The 26,447-nt window shown below is 35.9% G+C and overlaps 1 protein-coding gene across 1 annotated transcript in view; it reads right to left on the bottom strand.

Moving 5' to 3' along the window:
* Nucleotides 1-26,447, bottom strand: part of CFAP47 (cilia and flagella associated protein 47) — a 262,195-nt gene that overhangs the window by 48,540 nt on the left and 187,208 nt on the right. Inside the window, 3 exon segments of the mRNA XM_058829276.1 lie at nt 13,407-13,502; nt 20,320-20,476; nt 22,062-22,166. Of these exon segments, the coding sequence (XP_058685259.1) occupies nt 13,407-13,502; nt 20,320-20,476; nt 22,062-22,166 (358 nt within the window).

The following is a 26,447-nucleotide window of genomic DNA, read 5'->3' as shown; positions in this document are numbered from 1 at the left end:
CAAGGTTAAAATCAGCTTTAATTTAGAGCAAAGCGTAATCAGTATTCCAAAAATCCAATAAATATGAGCTGCTGACCTCTGAAATTGACAGATTAATTTAGAGGGATATAGCTACATGAGAAAGAATTAAATGTTTAGAAGCAAATATGTAGGAAATTAACTAGATTATAAAAACATAAAATTAAGCCTAAAAGTGGGAATTAATATTAAGATATTGTGGAAGGGACCAAGGACCCAAATTACTTGACAGTGTCAGGATGATTCTGAATCAGAGAAGACAGGCTTTGGATGGCTCAATGGTAATTGGAGCTGCAGTGCTTCTGAGCAGGGGCTGTTGCAGATCCTGTACCCCTCTCTGAATCCAGAAATGGAAACCATACACCATCAGCCACAATTCAGGAGACAAGATGACTACTTCGTTTTCACATGAAATACAAAACAAATGTCTAAAATTTAGCTATTACTTATTTTTATGCACAAACTGTTTGCATCTCCAGTAAGTGACCAGCTTTCTTTTGATTCAGGAAGGAAGAAAACTGATCATGTCTGATTCTTCTCTAAAACTTAGTTAAAATATAGCAGTAGATAAAATGACAATACCTTTCTGGAATAAAAGGAGACATTTTAGGTCAGTAACTGTAGCTTCCTCTGACAATAACTTGTGGTGAGATAACTGGGAAGGAAAATTTTCATGCAAGTAACTTAATCAATCAAGATAATCCAATTTAAATCCGTCAAAACAAGAAGCTGCCAGCCTTCAAATCTAAGACATTTTCTCTCTCCATATGGTTTAGTTTCTAAAGCAGCTCAAGGCACAAGTGATTTGCAGTCAAGCACTGAACAAATGTAGGGACAAATGCATTTCCCAACTGCTGTTTGTCATGAGTGCCAAGTAAAGAAAAGGCAGAGGAAAAAAAAATCCTGTGAGTAAAAATGACAAGGAACAGATCTTTACAAACTGTCATTTGGTATCAACCTAAAGGGAAAAAAAAAATAAGTTTATTTTCTGATACATGGCAGCAAGGAGTTAGAGAAGAGTAAAAGAAAAGAGTTTAAAAATAGAAATTCATTTTCCTACAATTTATAGCTTTTTCTGATTGAATATACTGGGTCTCAAAATTTAATTTAATTTTTAAATATATTTCTTTTGTATATAGACTAATGACCAAAAAACTTAAAATGCTGATTCTTTAAAGGCAATAGGCTACAATGGTACAGAAAATTAGGTTTGTACAGTTTGTATCTATTGATGGTTCTTGACCCTGTTTTCATCCTGATGAAGTAAAAGAATAAGAAAAATAATAAAATGGAAATTCTGAAAATGTTAATTCAGAAACTTAAAAGTATTTTTTTCCATTTTGAGTTGTATTATTAAAGCATGTTTAAAGCATATTTGCTTATCCAGAACTCTACAGAGGTCTTTGTTTCTTCACTGCTAAACATTTTGGTCATTATGATCACCTAACTTGACTTAAGTACACAGGATTTCTCAGAACTCATTTGAAAAAAAATCAACGTTCAGTCTCAATAAATCTTCTTGAACAAGAGAATTTAATTAGAAAAAAACCCACAGCCACTTGATTTAAAACTTGTCAGCAATAGTGAATCCTCCACGTTTCATTGAGAATTGTTCTGAGAGTTAATTAAGCTCATTGTTAAAAATAGATTTCACTTTTAATTTGTCCACTGAATAACACTGACTAGTTTTCAGTCCCTGCTTTTTTCTGTGACAGTGAATGCTTCATCACCAACATTCTGCTTTTTAGAGAGAGAGGACAAATAATCCGCCACCAAAAAATTCTCTTTGGTCAGTTAAGAAATTTGGGATCACCTAATCTCTCACTCTCATCGTGAATCATTTAAACATGCTCTTATTACAAAGATGAACAACTGCAGAAGGCAACCAAGGCTAATTAACATTGTATACCAAATAGTAGGGCTCTAGAAGTAAATAAGCTTCCAGAAGTTTGAAACAAAAACCCCTGTATTTCTTTAATCAATAAGATTGGTATCAAAAGGTAGAGGTACCAGAAAGCAGGAGAAAAGGCATTTTCACTTAATTTAGAGTTGGAAGAATTGGGTAAATCTGTAGATAAAGAAAAATAACACAAAAATTAATTCTTGATTTGGAAAAGGGATAAATCAGTAAGAAGAAAAGATTAATAGGACACAGCTCTTGATTTTTCATTTGAAGGGATGTAAACTGGAAAGATAGAGATTATCCAAAATTTCCTCAACAGCTAATGACAAGCTCTTATATCGTCTAGTGTCATGTGCTGTTATGTGTGACAAAACTGATTTGCTTGCTCGTGCATGAAGAAAACGTTGTTCACACAGGTCTGCAATACAGCTCTTTTCAGCAATCAAATTCTTATTTTCCTATTTAATGGAAAAGAGAAAATTGTATACAATGGCTATAAAAAACAAAATTGGAACAGCCCCTAAGAGGACAGCATGCAATTCAAATTTTGGGTTCTGCTGATTGTATGCAGCAGAGGTAATAAAGTAACAAACCTCGGGGATTAGCAGAAATTACTGGCACTCGTGGTGAAAAGGGCAGTGCTACCTGTAATTAATAGATATCAATCTTTATGGGCATCTAATCTTTGTTTTATCTTAGTACCTTTCTGAAGGAGAAAATTATGTAATTTGTAAGGGATTTTCAGTGTTTGTGAATAAATCAGATAAAAGAAAATTCAACATCAGAAATTGTTGCAATACTATATTTTTCACCTCAGTGTACAAAACATTCTTATAACACAAGCAGGCAAACAAGGCAATGAAAAACAGGATTTGCATTATTTGAGTTCATCTATTACAAAATACCTCTCATGTTAACTAGACTGAATTTAACACCTTAAAGATGCAGTTAATAGTTCCAATTTCGAGACAGAAGAAACAGTCACATCATGAAGTTCCACAGACCTCTTGATGGTTGCACAGCATAATTTTAGTTCTAAGTCTCCTTTTGGACTTTGTATGAAAATTTGTTTTCCCAATGCTTCATCAAATGATTATGAGAAAGAAGATCTTACCTTTCAAGACTCTGGTTTTATTTCAAAACAACCACAGCTTTATTAGGAGAAAACCTTTATTACACCTATACCACTGTTTCCATGGTTTAAAATGAATAAAATGTTAAATTCCTTCTCTCAAGTAAGAGAAGATTTGTGAAAATAAAATTATTAAGTACCTTAACAAGATGTGAATGCAGAAAGTACTTAAGGTTCAGTGCACTTTCACTATCCACCTAAATTTCAGAGGTTTTAACTATTTTTGCAAACACAGGTTTTACCTAATGTAGCATATTATCAGCAAAAAGAGTAAAATCCTTGCACATAAACTACTGAATGATAAAAATAATGTCCTAGCAAAGGAGTTGGAGAAAGTAAAACTCTCTTCAGTGCTCTCACAACCCTTTAAATGTGCTGTCATCTCAAAAGATGCCATTACTGTGCAAAGAAGTAAGCCTCATTTCCCTCCACACAGCAGATGATACCAGATCAGTGACTATGAGTGTAATAAAGCATCTTATGTACATTGTTAACATAAACTTTGATGTTCAGCAAAGAATTTTGTGCTGCATGCTTCAGTGGGTGTGAGGTGTTACTCCTTATAGCAAAGGTCATGATGCAAACACTTCTCAGCTATTTGCAATCTAAGTCCTGGTTCTGCATTTCTCAAAGAACAGAGAAGTTAACTAAGAGAGAGAACTGAACATCATTTAATACCAAAATCCCCTCTCTTGACTTACATACTATGATTTTTGGGCAGAAAAAGCATCACACTGAAATAGAGGCAAAGTCTGGGTTACAGTTACAGCACATCCTCATCTTTGACACGCAGCAAACACAGCAGAAGTGCCCACATTCTCTTTTTCCTGTGTTGGTTTGGGGCTTGGATGGGTTTTGTGAGCTTGGTATCAGCAATGCATTTAAAGAAATAAATATTGTTTAAACCTAAATGTTATTGTAAGATGCAAGATTGTTACTAATGTTGATGACTGAAGGTATCAACCTGATCTTCAGGTAAACAAACAAGAAGGATTTCACATAAATATTGCAAAATCTGACAGCAAGATCCAGTATGCATCACAAAAGGCAGAGAAGAGAAAGATAAATTTTTGCTGAGACTTATAGGAAGAGAGAAGTGGTACCAGTGATATGCATTCTTTTTGCAAACACACTCAGGCAGGTACAATCCCACTGGTTTTATCAAAACAAAACAGGCCCTGTCTAATCACTCAGGCTTTGTGACAGAAAAGTAAATTGGGGAATCCAAATTCCCCCTGGTAACTAAAAGATATCAATTTTTAATGAGATTGTGAATAATTTATTATCTTTCCCATAAAAAAAATATTTTGAATAATTTGTTAATCTTAGTAATAGTATGACAAAATATCTAGGGAAGAATAAAAGCAGAAGATTACAAAGAATATGATGTTCATTTTAATTAAATTATTCCCCCATTCAGAGAACAGCTTTAAAGACCCCATTTGGCAATAACTGGAGCCACAGCATTATTGATCCTAGTTTTAAGCAAGGAGAAATACATAATTTTGAGGTGAACATATAGATTATGGGCATATTAAATTATTTATCAAAACAATTAGCCACACAAATAATCCCTCCTCTATTCACACCACAGCAGTTAGAATACATGCCTGAAATACGTATTTAAATTTCCTGTAATTACAGTGCAAGGGAGGCAGATGTTTAAATTTAAATTCTTTGCTATCTGGGGATTGTCTTACCTACCTGAAATTCACCAGATTCAAATATGCTACTCAGCCAAGACTGAAGAACCCAAATGAATCTTTCCCTATAATTAATAAACTGACCTGTGAATCCAACTGCTAGCAGCTATTATTTCAATTAATCGAGTACCCTGCCACAAAACCTACCATAATCTTTAAGTGTGTATAAATTTTATTATGGGATGTTCAGGGGAGAGAACACAGTCCCTCTTAAATTTAAACCTCGCTATTCAGCAGCACCATTAATGCTACTTGTAAAGAATTCTGGATCTAGCTATCACATACAGTGCAAAATTAGAGCTCAGACACCACAGACTTCACCAAGGAGAAAATGCACATCTGCATGCCCAGAACCCTCTGACAGCTTTCCTAACCAAGTCAAACAACTAGTCCTGACAACTTTGTGACTAAAATATTTTTAAAGAATAATTTATTTATATTGTTTAAAAAAAAATAATTAAAAACACCCTCTTCTTTCAGTTTGCTCCTGACTGCAATTCTGATGGAGATTCCATGTAATTACAACTCAGAACATTTTCAGACAGCAACAGAAATATGTATCTATAGAAGAATTGTAGAAATCTGAGTAGAGAAGGTAGACAAAATAATTTATAGAGCTGTGGAAAATGTGTAGAAGCAAGTTAATTGTTTGCCAGGACAACTGTAGAACAACCTGATTGTATAAATTTGACTTGTGTGATTGGGTTTTACAGAAATACAAGATAAAAAAGACACTTTTGTGTAACACACCTGAGTCTGTGGTACATTTCACAGAATTCCAGAACAGATTCCAGGCACATCCTCCTGCTCACAGCACTTACAGAGAGCACCAAGGGTTTGCCAAAACATCTCACCCTTATCTTCTAAATACCTGTGCCCAGTGACTCCTCACATTGCACTGAAGCCTGGACTTCTAAGAACATCTCATGATACTTGAAATGAGAGAAAAAAAGGTCAGAACAGGGACTATCATAGATATGGAAAAAGCTTAACACTTGGGAAGTAAGACCTTTAAAATCCAGCTGGAGTACAAAATGTTTTGCAAGCCAAATTCTGATTAAGAAAAACCTTAATGGTTCCCAACTTTAAAGTGTGCACCACTATATTGAGAATTCTGTTACCACTGTGGGTAAAAATTATTGTTTAACTACTGAAGGCATGCCACATATATGTGTATATATAATCTTTTACTTTCTTTTAGCTGCTGTCCTATACTTGACACCTATTCTTCATTGACTAAAAGACAAAAAAAAATCAATAAAAACATTTGACAAAAAATGTTCTAGAAAAACTCAGCATATGAACAAAAGAATATTAGTTAAGAGTGTAATTATCAAGCACTTCTAAGGTATAAAACATCAAAGTTGAAAGATCAGTTTCAATAATTCCTTCTAGCATTTATGCTTTGAAATAAAATCTGTGCCCTGGACAGTTATTTAATAAGGTAATTTTAAATTGTCTTCTCTCCTGGAAAGCATACAGTAAGAAAAAAAAAAAAAAAAAGGGAGAAAGCTCAAACCCTCAGACCTACTTTTGAAAGATTTAAAATTTTATCATGATCTTCCATCTCCAAATGTTCTTACAGAAAAGGTTCAATTTCCTTCCCACACCTACCCCACTTCCTCATTTTAAAATGTTAAGGGAATATTTTCAAGAATTGCATAATTGTTTTCAACCTCTATAGGAAAAAAAATCTCTGTAATTGTTCCAAATTTCCATACATTTTTTTTCTATTAATAGCAATGCCAGTAGGATGGGGTGGGTTTTTTCTGTTGTTTCTTTCATTTTTAGTATTTTATCCTCTTCAGCAAGGTTAGATGAGCATCTCCAGCAATCTTCAATGTTTCTCAGAACTCAACAGCTGCATAAATAAGGAAAGTCAACTTAGTGAAGAAAACCTACAGCAAAATCAACAATTTCAGTTCTCAGCCAGCAAATTAGCTGGTTTGGGCCAGGAGGGAAACCTGCTCTTCACTGTATGTTTGGGGTCCAGCATGGATGTGGAAGCATCTTGCACAGATGAATTAATGGGAGACAGAGATGTCATTGATCCAGGAGCAAAGGAGGGCAGGGAAAGTGGAAATAAAACAGACATCTAGAAAATCAAGCTTCTTAATTCGCTCAAGAAACAACTGCTTGATACTGCAGGTAATTTCCCCACTGTGCATGTGCTACTGGAAACTGATTAGTGCAGCTAATTTTTTATAGCTAATTTAGAGGTAGACATAGATTCACTGAGTAATTTACAGGTTGAAACAAATCTGTATCTCTGGAATTTTCACTGGGTTTATTACCTAACCAGGTGAAGGCTAGAAACAAGAATCAGGAAGAGGGGAGGAACTAAACAGTTGTCTTATTCAAGGGCACATCCTGACTCCATCTTGTCCATCCACAGGTGTTATCAAATAGATTAGCAGCAATATGCTATTCTAAGTCAAAATTAATCATCTTTTCATTTTCTGGTCCTATTGAAATTGAAGGAGATAACTTCTTATCAAGTTACAAAACAGAGAAGATCTTTTTAAATAGAGAAATAGGTCAAGATAATGTGAAATAACAGCCTCCCCTGAGGCTGATTTGCATAGTTTAAATGCCCTGAAGTACTGTGGATGTTCAGTAAGAAATCATGGTTTTCTGAAAGAAACCTACTGCACAGCCTAGTTAAAATCTGTGAAGCAATTATAGCCTGAAAATCTGTTTTTCATGATAAATCCACATGGGAAGTTTTATGTGGGTCTGAATGAGACTGCAAAATCTGTTTTTCTGATGTGTTCTTGTATTTGCATCCTGATTATCTTTTTTCTTTTCTCTTCTTTTGCAACATCAGGAGAGCATGCTGAAATAGATACATGATTTCCTTACCCAGTCAAGGGGATGTATTGCTCTATTCCTTCAACTCACAGGATTGTTTTTAAGAGAACATTAACTGAGAATATTTGCTTATTGTTACAGAGCTGCCTTTCGCTTCCTTATTTCACTAGAATGGATTCCTGGCAAACACATATAAAGATTTGTCTACAACATATAATTTGCAAAATTCAAAGGTAAAAAGAGGGCATATAACAGGCCAAATATGATAATAAATAATGTATGGCCTGAAGAGATTGCAGAGACGTTCAAAGAAAAATCTTTAAGCTTTGTCCTTCTTTATATTAGATGGCATGAGTGCCCTAAAACATGACACAAAAATTTCCCTGCTGATTTTCCCTACATGAGGACAGCCTCGGGTGTGCTGTGGCTTTGGAGAGCTCTCTAAGGTTTTCCTTGCTGACAGCAGAGACAACCAGCACTCAGGAATGCCACCAGCTTCAACTCATTGATTTTGTCAGCTCATCTCTCTAGAGATAAATGCAGCTTAGACCACATTGTCTGTGCTGCCACGTCCCAGGACTGAGTAATGACACCCTGTTCCTCTGTCAGCTACAACACGAGGACACTGCTCTTTCAGAATGGTTTCACAGGAGAGAGGCAAGCCAGGGTGACCCAGCAATCAGGAAAATGTCATGTGCATGGATTGGGCAGGGATCCCACGCCTTCCTTTCTGCTGGAAATTTCACGAAGCAAATCAACATCTGTACAAGTGTCCATGCACCATGAGAGTACATCAGAGAGGAAAGAATGAGGGAAAATGCCAGCTGGAGGTTTAAACAAGGAACAGCCATACCCAAATAGATACCCAAATAGGGCCAGGAAGGAAAGTGTCACAATATATACGGAACGACATGACTCTGTCAGCTGCATTGTCCAAGAGAGCAAAGTTTATTATTCTTGATCCTCTTTTATAGAGATGTTCGAGAAGGTCTGAGAGGCAAAACTCTCATAAGTCATCAAAGCAACACATCACCATCACTGGTCAAGAGGAACACCACCCCTTGACTAAACAACACCTGCAGATTGTTGTCCTTTACCGAGGACTGTTTGGATTCTTTCTCATGCTTTCCCAGGCCAGAGTGAGAAGCGTGTGTGGCTTAGTTTCACACAGGCTCTGTTCCCTGCTTGGTTTTTGCATTTAGCATCTACAGGAAAGTCACTGTGTCTTGCATAGACTAGGTTCAAGAAAGCTATTTTGAGGGGAGAATAAACAGCAATTTCTTCAACAGCACATGTAATCTTTTGAGTAGCAGTTCAGCTGTCAGTGATGCAGAGTCTAACTAGGTACAGCAGAGCACCACTACTTTGAATTGATCCTACTGAGAAAAATGATAAGGTGTAAGAAAATACTTAAGAAACAACTCAAGGACTCAGTAAAAAAGTCCTGAAGTGAAAAGCTAAAAAAAAATATATTTATGGAAAGAAAACAAAGGATCAGAAGGCAGTAACCCAGTAATATCATGGATGAACCATTCCAAGACAAAGGCTGACCCGTCCTCCAATGAGTAAAGACAAGCTGGGCAGCAAAAATACATCCCATATCTCACTGGGAATACTGGCCATGGTAATACCTACCTTAGCAGTGTGTTAGTCCTGGTTATCTACTGCATGTATCAGACCATAAAACAAATCTGTGTATTCTGAAATTACACAAATACTGCTTGCAAAATCTCTCTCTACACAGCAAAACATTCCCACACCAAAAGTGATCCTGGCAGGAAGGAATCTCATACTCTAAGGAGGAGGACAGGTAGGTTTCTCACTCAGAGGACACATCCAGTGGAGATGGTATTAAAATATTCTCGTGAAGCTCCTGGTTAAGTGATCACCAACTCCATGGGACCTCCAACTATCAGGGGCAATCACCAAACTACAACAGGATAGGGCCTGTCAGTAAACCTTTCTCTGACAGACTGGTGCTGAGGACACATGGAGCATAAATTTTTCTACTAGATATCCAACAGCCAGCAATTCCCCATCTAGATGCAGTCTCCAATCAACCAGCCTCTGTTCCATATTCCTAGCAACATAACAGAACTGAAGTTAAGCCTGACTGTGCACTGAATTGACCCTGGAGTTAATCCTGGACCCTCTTACAAAGCCAGCTCCAACAGCACCTCAGGAGCAGGGACAGAAGCAGTAGTAAGGTATAAAAAAACTGAGATGTTAAAGGCAATCTGATCTAGAAATCTGCGCCCCTTTCCAAAAATGACAGACAGTGGAACAGAAAGAAAAGGTGACCTGCAGTCCTAACAACTGCATATACCCACAGCATGAGGAATACTATCAGCTGGAGCCAGTGATGGTTGCCTTCAACAGAACCTCTGATGGAACTTACAAAGTGTAAAATTATTTCGGCTGGTCATAAAATGCAGTTAAAACATAGAAGAAGAAAGAAAACTTAGTATTTTCCAACATGTTTTCAAAATAGTCTGCTAGAAAGGAGAAATATTTCTCACAGCTCTTTATCTTTTTTTCCTTTTCTCTGGCTCTTCAAGTTATTTTGAGATAATGAATGCATTATAAAAGAAACAGAGAGGAACTAAGGACAACCAGGGTAACCAAGCATGTTAGTTTTGTTGTTTTTTCAGTTTTTCAAAGCAATAATAAGAAAAAACAGAGTGTGCATGAAAAATTACTGAAAGAAAAAAAAGCTAATGCAAACAAGTGTAAAATTCAAGAAGCAAATCTTGAAATCTAATATTTTAGGGAAATGGCCTGAGGACCTGAACAAAATTTATGCCATTTCTTAGGTGAAATTAGTTTAAAAGCCAAATTCTGTAATCACAGTGGACTGTACATGACATAAAAAGTATGCTAAAATGCTTTCTCAAAGAATGTTGAATAAAACATGAAACTCTAATAGTAACATACTTCCATAGAGCATACACAGAATTTTAGTATCTCAAATTTGATTTCCATCAACTGGTTTTACACTGCAGGCACCTTTTTGGAAAATGACTCACATTAAATACATTTATCAAATATATTTCATCTTTCCTTCCTAAGTGGTTGGCAAAGTTAACAAATACATATATTCTACACAAAACCAAAGTTAGAAGAAAAAATTAAAGAGTTGATCATGGAGTTCTCCCTGGGGAAAGAGATAAATATGATACAGGTGATACAGCAGCTTAAAATATAGAAGTTTTAAGATATAAAATTTGTGCTAAAATATGGAGGGAGATATCTAAAAAGCAGATTCAGCCAGCTACCCTGTTTACCGCTCTTGTTTGATGCTGCATCAGGTGGTTACAGTAGAGAGGCTTATTGATCACCCAGAACAGCAGCTAAGCCATAAAATGAGATGACTGGAAGTTGAATGCAAAATGAGATCAAACCTTCACTATGAGGACTGGGTGAAGTAATGCAGTTACCTGGGAAGCCAGGGCAGGGAAAAAGGATACTCTGCTCTGAGTACCAATTTCACAGCATGGCTAGTATTTTGCACTTCTTGTAAAAGAATGATGAAAAAATGTCTCCTAGAATCTCAGACTATCTCACTATTTCTGAATTTCTACCCCCAGGTTTTAGATGAGTGAGGGAAAAACAAGTAATTAATTAGCAACAAGGACAATTTTTCCATAAGCATGAATGTTGCTCAAAATGATCTAGCAATCATATTCCAGCAAGTCTATCAAGAATAATAGTTATTGCTAATACACTTTCAAAGTATTGTTTCATTTTTATAGGGAATAAAGGCAAGAAGTAACATCTGCACCTAATCTGATCTTCACCTGTTGATCACACCATTAGGATATTTCAGACATAAAAGATGAGGAAAAAGTACAACTATTAAAGATTGCTGCGCTGCTCTTATATTTCTTGTATTTGTGAAGTGATTGCACTTTCAGTTTTACTGTGTACATGAATTAGATTGTTTTGGACAGTTCCTCACTGCTTCTGTGGAAATATATATATATATATATATATAAGGTCATGGCAAAAGTTACAGCTTTCATATTTGTCTGTGTACAATGTGCTGATTTCAGCTGGGGTAGAATTAATCATTTTTCCAGTGGCTAATATGGGGCAGTGTTTTGGATTTGTGCTGAACACGGTGATGATAATATGGGGATGTTTTTGTTATTGCTGAGCAAGAGCCAAGGCCTTTCCTGCTTTTCCTACTGCCAGAGGAGACACAGCCAGGACAGGTGACCCAGCCTGACCAAAGGGATATTCCAGACTGTGTGACACCACGGCTCAGTGTATGAAGTGTCAGAAAGAAGGAGCAAGGGGGGATGTTTGGAGTGATGGGGTTTGTCTTCCCAAGTCACTGTAAGATGTGATGGGGCCCTGAGGATGGTTGAATACCTGCCTGCCCTTGGGAAGCAGTGAATAAATTCTTTGTTTTGCTTTGCCTGTGTGGCTTTTACTTTCCATATTAACTGTCTTTATCTCAGCCCACGAGTTTTCCACCTTTTACCCTTCCATTTCTCTCCCTGATCCTGCTGGTGGGGGAGTGAGTGAATGGCTGCCTGGGGCTTGGCTACTGGCTGGGATGAAACCACAAGAAATGAATATATATATATATAAAACTGACATGACATCCAGATCAATTCTTACACCTCTTTTTTCTTCCAAGTTCTTCTTTCTATATCACCTAGAAATGAGGTGATAGTGAGGCATAGTGAGCTTCCAGAAGGGAAAACAAATATAGTTCCTTGCTGGGAACACTAAGGTCTGCAATATCCTTTATAAAATAAAGATCTGTCAAGTACAATCTACAGGAAAATCATGGCATGTGGCAAATTTTTTTGAATGAAACTGTAAGCAACTGATCCTCATTTCATATTTCTAAACAAAGTCTTTAATGTGAGATAGACATCATTTCTTCAAGGAAAATGGTATTGCTCATTCTGATATCTATATTAACACGAAACAGATGCTCACACATATTTGTGGGGAATATGAGCAAAGAAAATTAATTTCTTCAGTAAGTAATTGAAGATATTAATAATTTAACTGTGTGTTCTGAAATTAGAAAGCATATCTGAGAAGTAATCAATAGAAATAATTAGTACAAAAATATTTGAAACAGGTGCAGAAATCTACTTGTCTTCTATACTTCAGCACTAAATAATTTTAAATTATTAAAATATGCAATTTCAGTGATACTCCAAGCCTTATAACAACACCAGATAAATAAAATAAATAAACTATTATTATATACAAGTAAAACATAAATTTTGATAAAATTACAGCACTAAAGGCAATTTATTCCTTTCATATCCCATCTTATATCAGAAATGACCAGCAATGACATCTGAAATTTAATTCAGGATATTAAACCAAATAGTTTAATTCCTTCCAGATAGTTTTTTAATTGGAAAGTACTGTTTTCTGTATTTTCCTGCAAAAATGTTCCCAGAAACTGTAGACCACAATTATCTTACAAAACACCACACAAACAACAAATAACAAAAAAAAACAATACACCAGCCCTCTGAAGGGACTGGCAAGGCTGAAGAGAAATGTAAGTGTATCTAGAAAGAAAAAATTGCATTTTCTGTTTTCTGTTAATTTGGTAAAAAATAAAAGCAGCTACAATTGTCTAACTCATTGATTTTTGGAATTCCTTTCCTCTTCTTTTTCTTCTTAACTGATTCTTGAAACTACAAAAATGTTATTTAAAAAAAAAACAACATTCTTTTGAATTACGTATTTTTTCACTCTGGTACTTCTTGTTTTAGGAAACTGTGACTTGTTGCAGGTTAAGTTGATAAAATAAGTAACAATAATAGTTTAAATGTATATTAAGGGTTAAGAAGCTACATACCTTGTGGCTGTTTAACCAGAAGATGAAAAACAGATTCCTTACAGGTGGCCTGGGACAGGACAGATGCACTCAGATGCTGATTCAACAGCTCCTGATCTAAGAAAAAAAATAAAAATTACTTGTGAAAACAAACCATTTAGAATTCAAAATTGATGAAACAATTTCTCCAATAAAACAGTTTCACATAAAATACATTTTGAATGGGAGCACATGGTCCCTTAAAAGTTCTTTCAGTATTTTGCTCACTGTGAAGGATAGATACAATATGGACCTCTTTTTAAACAGAATTAAAATGAAATAACACAGTGTAAAGAAAACACAAAGTTTAAAATGTTTTCAGTTAAATAATACTTAGAGATTACAAAATAAACTGTTTTCTAAATGAAAAAATCAAGCAGCAATGAAAGCCAGTGGTGACATGAAATGTAAGAGACAGGTTCAGGACCAGCAGTACAGACACAGCTGAAGACAAGAATTTCTTTCTTGTTGGCAAGTTACTGGATCAACCAACAGATCACCTCATAAAGACAGAGGACTTCAACATTATTTAGAATGTTTCACTGATCACTGTCAATGCTATGGATAAATGAAAAATGAGATAGGAAAAACTGGTTTGAAGTCCAATTTTATAAAGAGGTTTTGGAATTGTTCAAGCAGCCAAAGGAAATTCCTTGCAGGAAATATGTCTAGCAGCTAACTCCAAGAACCTGAGACCAATAGATAGACTGTATCTGTACAATATGTCATATTAAAGTGTGCTAACACTGAATGATGAACTGCTGACAGGAAGATAGGATGCACAGGACTCACCCACCAGCCAGGGAAGATGTCATTTGGGACTACAGAGCTAAGATTTAAGAAACAGAATAATCATCAAAGACGTTCAGGAAGGCAGAGAACAGCTCTCTTGGAACTATCATTCTTGGTTCTTGCAAGAAAAGAAACAGCACCAAAATTATTTCAGCTGAAGAACAAGGTTTTGAGTTTCAGAAACCAGGTTAGATGTTCAAAGTAAGATTTGAAAACTATGAGGAAATACAAAAAGAATTGAAGAGCTTATTTTAATGTATCAATAAAACAATTGTATCATCTTCTTTCCTGACCTGAGAGACTGAAGTAGCAAAAACAAGGCTATAGTGTAATCCTCCTCTATAATGTTAATTATTCTGTAAGAATTATTTTCTATCTTTTTTTTCCAGGATACTAATAAGCTGAATACTTTAAATTTCCCCTACTAGGAGAGTTTTGCAAACTTTATAATATATGGTATTTATTTTTTAGTTTTTATCCTTTTACACATTCAGCTAAAAAGTAACTTTTACACAACTAGCTAACTATTCTCTGGAGATATTTTTATCTGAAAAATAGTTTCACAGTACAAAATTAAAGGCACTAGATTATGCTTCATGATGCTTCAAAATTGCATTTATCAGTTCAGAGGTGCATTTATATATTGCACATTATTTTTTTCATTAGTAGCTAAATTAATGATTTGAATTATGTCAGAATCAGCAGCACAAAGTGATTTTAGCACTTGTATTCTAAATTGACTAGATGACTAAAAATAGTATTTCTTCACATCTTTACTATTTCACTCTAACACTGACATGCATACATACATCTATATATATATATATATATGCAATAATAGTTGGTGCAATATATTTTGCCTGTGCAAAAAATGACCAAGTAGCAGACTTTTCTTTGAGATCTTAGTTCAATTGCATAGAGTCCCAGAAAGCAGTTTCAAGGTACTTTGCAAAGTACACTCAAAAAGTTGCAATTCTAGTTTGGAAATTTTGAAAGGAAAATGACTCGGGCAGCCTACTGTGAATGCAGCCTTATCTTGGACATAGGGTAAGTTTTAATGAGCAATCTTATACACTGCCACAGATATCAGTTTTGCTACTGCAGGTAACACTGGATTCCAGAGGAACCAATCCACCTCCCTTATCCAATTCCTAATTACTGCAATAGCTTTAATCTTTTCTTTCAGCACACCCTTCAAACTCTGAAATGAATATCCTCTATAAAAGCTGTTGCAGTTTTTTTCTTGAATTATATATTTGGACAACTGAAAAGATGAAATTGAATTGTCCACATTGACTGAAATAAAGCATTATGGTATTAACAAACCAATAATACTTAGGGATAATTCTTATACAGGTTAACTCTGGGGGCTCTGGCTTGCACTGGAGATTTTAGTAGTTTCAATTATTTATATAATTTTTGTTGCTTCCAAATAAGCTATTGGTTGAAATACTATACAGTGGTTTTACAGAAAAGCAGTATCATTAAAACTGAAACAGCTGAACTAGCACAGCTTTCTAAACCATCTGTGACAAGAGTTTGAATGCTCTGTAGTTCTGGTCATTGGCTCATTTTGGGGAAAATCACCTGCTGTCAAATAAACATTACTCACATGACTATTCTTAACGTAGCTGTGAATGCTGATGTGAATAAGAGCTGCACATTCAAGCATCCAAGTGTCTAAATCCTGTGAAGAAAACTTACTGGTATTAATCCAATAAGAAAATACCTAGTTTAAAGAGGTCCAGGGCAGCAGTAGTAATAGTTTTACTTGCTCTATAATTATCCCAAGTAGAGGAATGTTAGTGCTACAACAGCAGCCAAAATTCACAGAAAGAAACATTTCTGAGGTCTGAGGACTAATGCTCTAGGGTTTGACACAGCTTCAGAAATGGCCTGCACAGGACAATTCCCAATTAATGTCTATTTTAATTCCTGAACTCTGCACTGCTAAACATAATTTCACAGCTATAAAGGGCAGAAACTGCCTATGGAATGTTACTCAGAAATAAGGCAGATAACTTGTTTAATTTTCTTTAAAGCATGAAGTAAATCTGTAAATGTTGATGTTCATTGCTGTTACACTTTAACTGAGATGCCATATTTTCATTGTTGACACACTGAGTCCTCTTAAGAAGGGGTCTGATGGTCTAAAGACAATTTCTAAAGATCAAGATCAGTCAGGCATGTCATTCTGACTTCTGAGTTGCTCCCTTCTGTTGATTTCCCCATCCCACCCTCTTTCTGGCCTCCAGTAACACCAGCAATAAGCCTGACATATTATTCCTCAGGATATGTAAGGGCCAGGAATGCTAAAATGAACTTGTGCCTATAATTTTGCCTATAACACTGGATTCATCTTCCTCTGGAAAGAAGGAAATGAGAATTCCAGTTAAGTATTCCTACACATAACAAATAATGCATAACATCTAAACACAGCTTGAATGCATAAATCAACTATCTTGTTGTAATTAAAGTAAACTTTATGTACAGGTCATCAAGAGCAACTGAATTAGAAAATTAAATTTAATTAGAAAACATTACAATTAATCTGATTAAAAATTCAAGATAGATTTTAAAGGACAGGTATGATTATCCTTTCATAAAGATTGCGATATATAATTTATTTTTTCAAAGAAGACCTTTTGTAATTCCACAGATCAGAGAAACATTAGATCATCATGATGTCAGTTCTACTGATGGGTAAAGAAAAATGAAGACTGAAAATTTCTGATGCATAAAAAAACCCCATCAGTCCTTCACTGTCTAAGCCAGATGCTTCTGAAAATCTCAATGGGACAAGTTCATGCTCAACAGCTAGAAAGATGACTGTTTTCACTAAAGTAATTAAACAATGCTGTTTCTCCTGTTTCTCAGAATTTAACAATCTACTAAGCTTTAGTTACAATATTTAAGCTCAATAAATAATTTCTGATTAACTTGCATCACAGATGAGTTTGATTATTCTTCTCCATTATTTTTTGAACAGCACACTGGATTAGCATTCTTACAAATAATACCTCATAGTAATGGAATACTAAACTATGCTGTCTGGCAGCAGATTTATTCTCAATAAGACAAGCAGTTTGCATCTCTTAATTGCTCTTATTGTTGTACAAATCAGAATCCCAGCTTGCACTTTCCACTAGAATAAAGCATTCTGTATTAATGAGATGTAACAGGAATCTTTTTACCATAGATGTAACACAGACCTACACATCAAAAGTTTATATATCAATTATTTCCTGGTCAAATAGGGTGGGTTGCACAGTTAGTAATTCACAGCACTTCTAATTCACAGAGTTTGGTCTAAGATAAGCACACAGGGTAGATGGAGTGAGGGGAAAATACAAAGGGTTAACATTTTAGCATGAAAATTGCATTACTAATTATGTAAAAGTTCACTTTGTCTTCAGCTGTTCCAGGAATGATGAGTTGATGAAAAAAGCAATTCAAAACTGAGGTACACCAACAATTTATCAAGGTACCTCTGGACTGCAGCTCTACCATCCATCATGTCAGTTCCTCTCACTAATTTACATTGCAATCTCTGTCATCATCCATGTCCTTAATAAAGGTCTTGAATAATATGGGGCCCAAAGTTGACCCCTGGGGTGCAACAATCATCACCAGCCAGCAGCTGAATGTCAAGATGTTGATCACTATCATTTGAGACCAACAGCTCAGCCAAGTTTCCAATCCACTCAGCAGTCTGTTCATCAAGCCTGGACTTCCTGTGCTTCCAAAAAAGAATGTTACAGGATACAGTGACAAAGTCTTACTAAATCATAGTGTATTACATTCACTGCTCCTCCTTTATTTGCATAATCACTCACTTCCATACAGAAGGCAATAACATTTGTCAATCATGATTTGCACTTAAGAAATCCATTTGACTTTTCCTGATTACCTTCTTGACCTTCATGGGCTTGGACATGGACTGTAAGAGAATGTGCAAATCATGGGCTACACACACTGCAAAAGGAAGATTCCAGTGACCCCACCAAGGGTTCAAGTGAGGGTGATCATCCTGGCTTCTTCAGTCTTCCTTCTATCACTTTCCAAAGGAGGAAACAAAAATGCCTTTTCCCAGTCAACAGAAAAATCTCCTGATCACCATGAATTTTCACAGAAAACAAGTGTCACAATCATATTGGCCAACTGTTTTATTACATTGTGAACTCCATTTGGATTTGTGGATCTGAATACCTCCAGCTAAGTCCTCAGCCTGTGGCTCCCCTACAGGCTGCCCATTTCCATCTCAAAACGGGAAGTTCACCTAACACACACAGCATTCATCCAACTGGTGAGGCTCTTGCCATCCACACTGCAGTGCCAGGGGGAAATCTCAACAATTCCTGACTGCCTCAGACCAGAGTGGCAGCTACCAAGCTCACAACTTCCATCTGGATTACAGAAGTAATGACTGCACAACCAGAATGACTGTGCAAGAGCAGCTCCTGTGCTGTGCAGTCAGCATTAATGCTTCCTTTTCTACTGTGAGAAGCACTTTGGAGCCGTGTGTATGTGCCCTGAATGCCACCTGCTGCAGCAACTGCCCTGTCTCCATGTGCAGAGACAGTCTGCAGCGCTCCTTGTCACTTAAGGACACCTAGAAGCCACATAAGTAGGAATCTGGTCAAGACTGTTTCTCTTGATTCCAGGATCCCCCTCCCTGCCAGGTACCCTGCTCAGCAGCTGAACTCTGGCAATGTCCCCAAGATCCTGGCCGTGATTCACTTGGCCTGTAAGCACTGAATATTTTGCATGTTTTTGCTTCTTTCAGTCCAGAAGAGAACAACTGATATTCACAAGTGATGTCGTCATTTACAAATGGTACTCTGTTTTGTGACAGTCATGAATGAAAATATTTCCGCAGTTAAACAGGGAAAACTGCACTGAAGTCGGACAAAAAAAAACCTGGTCAGCAAATGTACAGTGTTTAGTCACAAGACCAAGATGCTCTGGACCTTTTAGGTAAACATATTTCCAAGATCCCCTATATGTAAACTGCATATGTGGACAAAGCTGTATTTCTTTATTTCTAATTCATATTCAGAAGGTATGATTAAAAAGGATAAGTTTAATGCAACAAATAAACATGAATCCACAGTTTTTAAAAATCACATTTCTTCACTTATTCTATTTTCCACAAACCCTGAACCACAGCACAAGTGTGTACACATGGCTTAAAACTTACCTTTGAACAGGCTTGATTTTGCTATTGTCTCATAGTTTTGTTGCTATTTCTCTTACATTTATTTATTTATGAAGATAAAACTGGAAGGTTTATCTTCAATTTTTGTTATTTGTAGATGCCGGGGCATGCTTTGGCACCTGTTTTCTAATGCTACTTACATGTTATGTTCAAGCAGGTGGAAATTCAGAGAGCCTTTTAAAGCCTTCTGGTGCACTCAAAGTGAAATTTCCTCTTTGACTGACTAAATTTTAGTCATCAATGAGAATGTGCGATTTAGAACCTGAATTCTTATAGAATTTGTGAAATCACAATATGGACAGTCACTTATAGAACTCTGATAATTCTGGATCTCATATTATTCTTTAAAGCATGTTTGAAAATACTGATAAAACATACTTGCTTGGAAGGTCATCAGAAAAAAAACCAAAAAATCACAAAGAAAACATTAGAAATGTTTTGCCTTTGCTCTCTTACTGACTTCTTTAGTTACCCAGACTCTGACCAAATAATATAAAATGTTTGAAGGTAATTGAGGAACAAAAGTAAAGCAAAGCTTGAGCTATTTGGCTTAGGCACAGCTACCAAAACACATCCCAGGAGTCTCCTGTTGCCAAAATGATACAGTGCAGCACAGAGCCAGCAAGCAGCTGCACATCCATATGGTGCTGCCTGACCTAAGAAGTCTTCTGTGAACAGTTGTAAGAGGTTTGTGTTCTTTCCTATCTCCCACAGCACACTCTACAGAGTTTTCAGGGTGGATGTGGACAATACACAATAACTCCATTGCCAAAAAACAGAATGTGGAAAATTTAATCACACCCCTTTCACACTTCTAATGGAACCCAAGGAGCTTAAATTCCTTCCCCCATTCCAAAAAAAGATAAAAAATCCAAACCCCTGTACCTGCCAGCACGATATCTACCACCACAGTTTCAGCAGTTGGGTTTTCGAAGGATACGATGACAGAGGAGTACTCGCCAATGCAGGCACTGATGGTGGTTGCCTCCATCCGTGCAGGAGGAATTCCAGACCCTGTCAGGTGAAATATCCGCTCTCCAAACTGTGAATGAAACATGCCATCATTTTTTATTTGATGAGTCAGAGCTGTACCTTTTAAAGTATCTTGCCTACTTCTTTCTTCTGCTGCTCTGTGTCTCTGTTATAAGTGAACTTTATTTTTGCTTTCCTTTCTCTTTCTTCAAGCTGCTGTTACTCTAAGTATTGCTACCTGGAAATTAATAGTTTCATTCTGGGAAATGTTCACATCTCCTTTTTGTGTTTAATTTCTGTCCTACTTCAAGCACATAGAATTTAACTTTCATCCAGCTACTCAGAGCTTTCAGTGTAGGGAATGGAGAGATATAGGTGGTTGCAAAAGCAAAATTCAAAGCACATATATTTAAACATGAAAGCAGATGAAGCAAGAAGTTCTCTCCAAAAGACAAAGAAAGAAAAAAAGTAATTATTTGATGGGACAGCAGTAGAATCACACAGAAAGCTGAAAGTGTTACTCTAAACCTAATAATGAACATTAGTCTTTAGACACAGAAAAATCAAGGATATTGGAAAGAAATAGTAGAGCTGAGATTTCCATGGACCATCAGGTTTCAGAGAAAATAAGGACACTGTGTCCTCTTGAACTAAACTTGGATATATACTATTCATATTAGCATTGCTGTCTCCTTGGTTTTATCCTTAATAAATATTTAAGAGAGAGTCTGAAAATAAATACTGTGCCAACACCACCTGCACATAACCTGTCTGTTCAATATACTTTTCAGGAAAAAAAATAATTGCCACATGACTTCCTTCAATATTCATTTCTTTCATATAAAAGAATATTCACTTTTTTAGTATTATTTAAAACACTAATGAAAACTGCTGGTAGCACTCAACTGGAATAATTCACAGGTCAGCAGACTTCTAGGATATCTGAAACTCAAAAAAAAAAACACAGAGAAGAAATTGCACAGAAAGCAAAGGCTTCATTTAATCACATCTTGCATGATGAAATATCACCATTTACATTGTACTATCAGTTTTTCTTTTTTATTCCAGCTGTAATTTAAAACCAGTTAGTAGGTCACATTGATGACTCATGTCTCTCTATTTACTTGTTTCTCATTCAACTTTAGGAAAATTCACAGAGAAAAAAGAAGTCAACAATTCTAAGGTGTTCAAAATAAAAACATTTTCGGATAAAATGAATGGAAGTATTCACTTTTTCACATGTGTGGCATTCTAAAATTCAGATTGGATAAAAAAATGAAACAATTTAATTTTTGGGGGGGGTTGGGAAAAACATCAAGAAATTTAACTTTAGTGGTGACACTGCTAAAAAGTGTCAGTCTTTTAGTGCTAAAACCAGCAGAACTAATTACTGAGTGAGCTAAAAGTATTCATTACCTATTCCAGCTCCTAGGCCGTTATACCACATTATAATACTGTAAATAGAATAATTCCTGTGTAAAACCAAGGATAAAACAAACTATAAGTTCTGAACATCTTTGTGCTTGTTCTCTCATTATGCTTCCATTCATTAAACTTCACCTTGACCTACCGGTGGAACCTCTTCCCTCCTTGCCCATCATAAATAGAGTCTAACCTGAATCCCAAGTGTTGCGGGCACAAGCACATCCTCATACCTTTGGGCATTTGAAAGTTACTGTTGCCTTGTGATTGCGTCTTCCAAGGGCAGAGGGAGAGAATCTCACTGGCAGCTGAGTGGTGGAATGAGGAGGAATAGTCAGCTGTACAAACACAAGAAAAAAGCAAAAGAAAGGAGGGGTAAGGGAGAGGAAATCAATTTTTTTTTGCATCCGTTTCTCTTCTGTGCTTTGCCCCAGCAGTGTTGATGTGTTTGCCATTAATGGGCTCCACCAGATGCACTTCCCCTGTCAGGGAGTTATTGCAGCAAACAATCCCAGTGGCTGTCCCTGCACATCCACTGCCCAGCAGCTCCAGGGCTGGGGCTGGAACTGCTCAAGGACATGGACGGCAGCTCCAACACCATTCCAGCAGCGCTCCGGTGTCGGATCGCACCGATGACACTGAAGGGCCATCACAGTGACCCCCACAGACACAAACTGGCTCAGAAAGGAAATACATGCCAGGTTTTAATAAACCAGTGCTTTGTCTCTCCTCTGCTCACCTTTAGCAAAACCAACACTGTAAATAATGTTGAGACTTTTCTCCTCAAGTATTCTACTCGAGACTCAATTGCACAGGCAAAAGCAAAGTAGCTGACCACAATGGATTAACCTCTCTTTTCAAGAACCAGATAAGCAGTAAATTAATTGAACTATGAAGGATAAAAATGCCAATGCATTTAGAGACTGATCAGCCAGAATCACTGAATACACAATTAATATGACTATTTCTTTAATAAAAAACAGGTATTAGTGTTTTAATATTATAAATATCTAAATAATGTTGGATGTAAGAAGAGATAAAAAGGTAATTGATTGATATAATGAAAAGTTAACCTGTGTTTCATAAAAAGAATATAATTTGTAATAAATGAAAGTCAAAACAACACCCTGCAACAGCTGGGACTGAGAAAACACCCATTTAACTACTAAATCCTAGTGTTCCAGCAAGACTGAAATATGCACAAGTAATACAGTAGTTCCACAATTTTTATAAGGTTAATTGATTAGTGTAACTATCAAATATTGTCCAATTAGAAGAACATTTCCTAGGTAATTTTACCCCAGGTACTGCCCCATTGGAATCAGTCCAGGGGCTTCTTTGTCCCATTTCTTGTGTCTTCTCAGATTCTATTTGGAAAACAAAACATCTTTGTTGTAGGTTCTCTCCTTGAAAATAAGACTAGAAATTAAAATTAAAAAATAAGACTTATTTCAAGAATGTGTTAGTAGGTTAGCTTCTTGTTCTAAAACGTAGGGAAAAAAGAGTAGGAAAAGTACAAGGAGCTACAACCATGTGTTAGAAGTTTCCAAAGCCACAAATACATGAAAATACATACAAAGCTAAAAATCTTTATTCATCAGAACCAGTTCAGTGAGGGACAGGGATATTGATGTACCCTGAGCAACAGATATTCCTACTGATGGCAGTGAGAGGTAGGTTGTGCAGAGGAGACAACAGAGCTCAGATTTGCTCAACTAACACACAAAACTTGAAATGTTATTTTCTTTTTCTGGGGAGAAAGTTTTAAAATAATTCATCAGACTACTGCCATAAAAGTTAATTAAACTTTCATTTTCAGTCCAGTTTCTACCTACTAGTAAGACCCATTTATCAAATGAAGACCTTCAAATGGAGAAAGAACCATAGTAGAAAACACCCCCTCCCAAATACTTTTTAATAAAATGAAAAAGTAAGTAAAGACAGGATGGCATAGAATAAGACAACAAAATTAAATTAACACTAAGATTTTTAAATATTGAGTAATTTCAGTAAGACATCCACATTATATATAATTATAATATAATTATATATTATAAGAATAATAACTCTCCCACAGACATGCAAACAGACAGGAGTTCGATTTCCAGTAAGTATTACTTGACATATTATCATTACTCAGAAAATGCACTGCCACAATGAATCAAAATAATCAACATGGAGTTATGATAATCCAGCAGACTGCCTGCTCTGAAAGCAGAAAGGATTGTTAATTTTTACAGTATAGATTTGGTTTTACAAATTCATTTTGTATTATACAGCATGATGTTCCATGAATCCAAAAAATAATTTGTTTTGAAATAAGCTGGGCAAAAAAACCTACTTACTTTCTACTGAAATAAAAAAAAAAAAGTTTTAAAACTAGAATTGAGAAATAACGTTAAAAAGTATATTTTAAGAAAGTCGTAGAATTATTCAATCATTCAATTAAATATGCTGATGCTAACACATCTCCTGCCTTTCATTTTGTTCACATAAACAAGTGGCTTCCATGATACTCATGTGAAAAGGAACCAATATCATTGCTCTTCATATGATCTCTGATACAACAGTTCAAATACAGAAACTGAGTCTGCAGTTAACTACAAATATATTATTTCTGTTATAAAATGAAGAAAAGAGGGGAATCTTTCATTAAATCTAAAAGCTTGCTCTCTACTCTGTACAAAACAATACTTGTGGTCATTAAGAAAATCCTTAAACCTTGCACACAGAGATTGCACTCCTCTCTGCAAGCTCTTTCCAATTAAGTTATTTGTCCTCAAAAAAATTTTGTTCAAAGCCAATCAGGAAAGAGCACAGCTTAAAGAAAAAGGTTTAGGTTAGTTATAAGCCAGGAGAACAGCAAACTGAAGACTTGCAGTGAAAGCATGTTTCTTTTTGGCCATAGAGATGACCCTGTTTGTCAGATTTTTTGTACTTTGTAAATATATGTGTATATCAATATAATACACATATATATGAAATACATCAATGTATTTATATAGAGGAAAAGTATTAAATTGAAAAACATATTATTGATGAATGAAAATTTTCAGCTGTTAGGTGTTGAATCTGAATCCTTTTCTGCTAAAGACAAAGAAAGCTGCAGTCAGGATAGAAACACCAAACTCAACATCCCCATGACTTTTTCCCCAGACATCCTCAATGCCCAATATGCTAATGAAAAACAAGCTGGAATTTTACAGTAAACTTTCACATTCATTCTGGCTTTTAGATAACTTGGCAGCATTTATAAAGTTATGACATTAGTTTAAGGTTGAAAAGGAGGGAAACAAAAATTAGGCGTAGCTTCTTAAAAAAAAAAAAAAAAAAAAAAGGAAAAAATATATGAAAATCCAAATCCTATTAAAGGGAATCCTTGAAAGCTTTTAGCAAATTTCTGGAAGAAAACCAAGATGTTATATTCCAATTTAACTGATTAGGCTACAATTGCAAAGCCACTAGTAAGATATGCAGTCTTTTCTCATTTTTATCTCATTTTTACCCTTTACAAAGGGTAACAGAGCTGCTTCTAATTGACATGAAGCTGGCAAAGGATTTAGAGCCTTTGAATTTCATTTAGACTTCATTATGCACCCTGAAGTTCAGGAACACTTGAGCCTAATCCAACTGGACCTCAGGAAAGCATATTATTAATGATGTCCATACTTGAATCAGAGCTATAGAAAATAATCCCCTGTGATATTTCAGTAATGCCCTTTGTTCCAAACTGAAAATGGAACAAACAAACTTACACACACACAGAAATATGATAATAATATTGGATTATATTTTTTTAAATTCTGAAATATTAGTCAAAATTTGGTTATTTATTTTAGGCAGATATTTTAAGGGAAAAAAATTCTTTGAGATCACTTTTGAATCTGGTTTATCTAACATAACTCAGGGACTGAAGAAATCAATTTGAGACATTTTCTGATCTAAAGCCCAGTACATTCAAATATTTTTATGTCATTTAGATGGCATAAAAATAAACATGGAAATTTAGATAAAATATAAAAGTTATTGACCTGACTCTACTGTCTTCAAATATAATGTATCTTCACTGAACAACTTCATCTTCAATCTATTGTTCTAATAATTTGCTCTTTTTTGTTGCCTTTCATCTGAGGGTTGCACAAACCAGAACCTTTCTGCTGACAAGAAAGCATTATTTCCTTTAAAGGGAGCACAAACTCGAATGATACCCACACACAGCAAAGGCTTTGAAATGGGTATTAATATAAACCAATACCTGAAACACGGGGCATGGTTTATGAGCAGTAATCTTCTGGAAGTCGAATGCATTATTGTGGGGAGCTACTAAGCCTAAGATACAAAATATTCAGGAGAAGCAAGAACATCTGGAGTGCTGTGTCCAGTTCTGGGCTCCCCAGCCCAAGAAAGACAAGGAATTACTGGAGAGGGTCCAGCAGAGGCCACAAAGGTGATTGGGAGTCTGGAGCATCTCTTATGAGGAGGGACAGCCGGAGCTGGGCCCGTTCAGTGTGGAGAAGAGACAGCTGAGAGGGGACCTCATCAATGCACACAAGAATCTTAAAGGCAAATGCCAAACTCTTTCCAGTGCTGCCCAGTGACAGGAAGTTCCACCTCAATAT

This window comes from Poecile atricapillus, chromosome 1 (genome assembly GCF_030490865.1).
Source record: "Poecile atricapillus isolate bPoeAtr1 chromosome 1, bPoeAtr1.hap1, whole genome shotgun sequence".
Taxonomy (NCBI): domain Eukaryota; kingdom Metazoa; phylum Chordata; class Aves; order Passeriformes; family Paridae; genus Poecile; species Poecile atricapillus.
The sequence above is the reverse complement of the archived record's forward strand: the minus strand, read 5'-3'. Positions and strand labels throughout refer to the sequence as shown.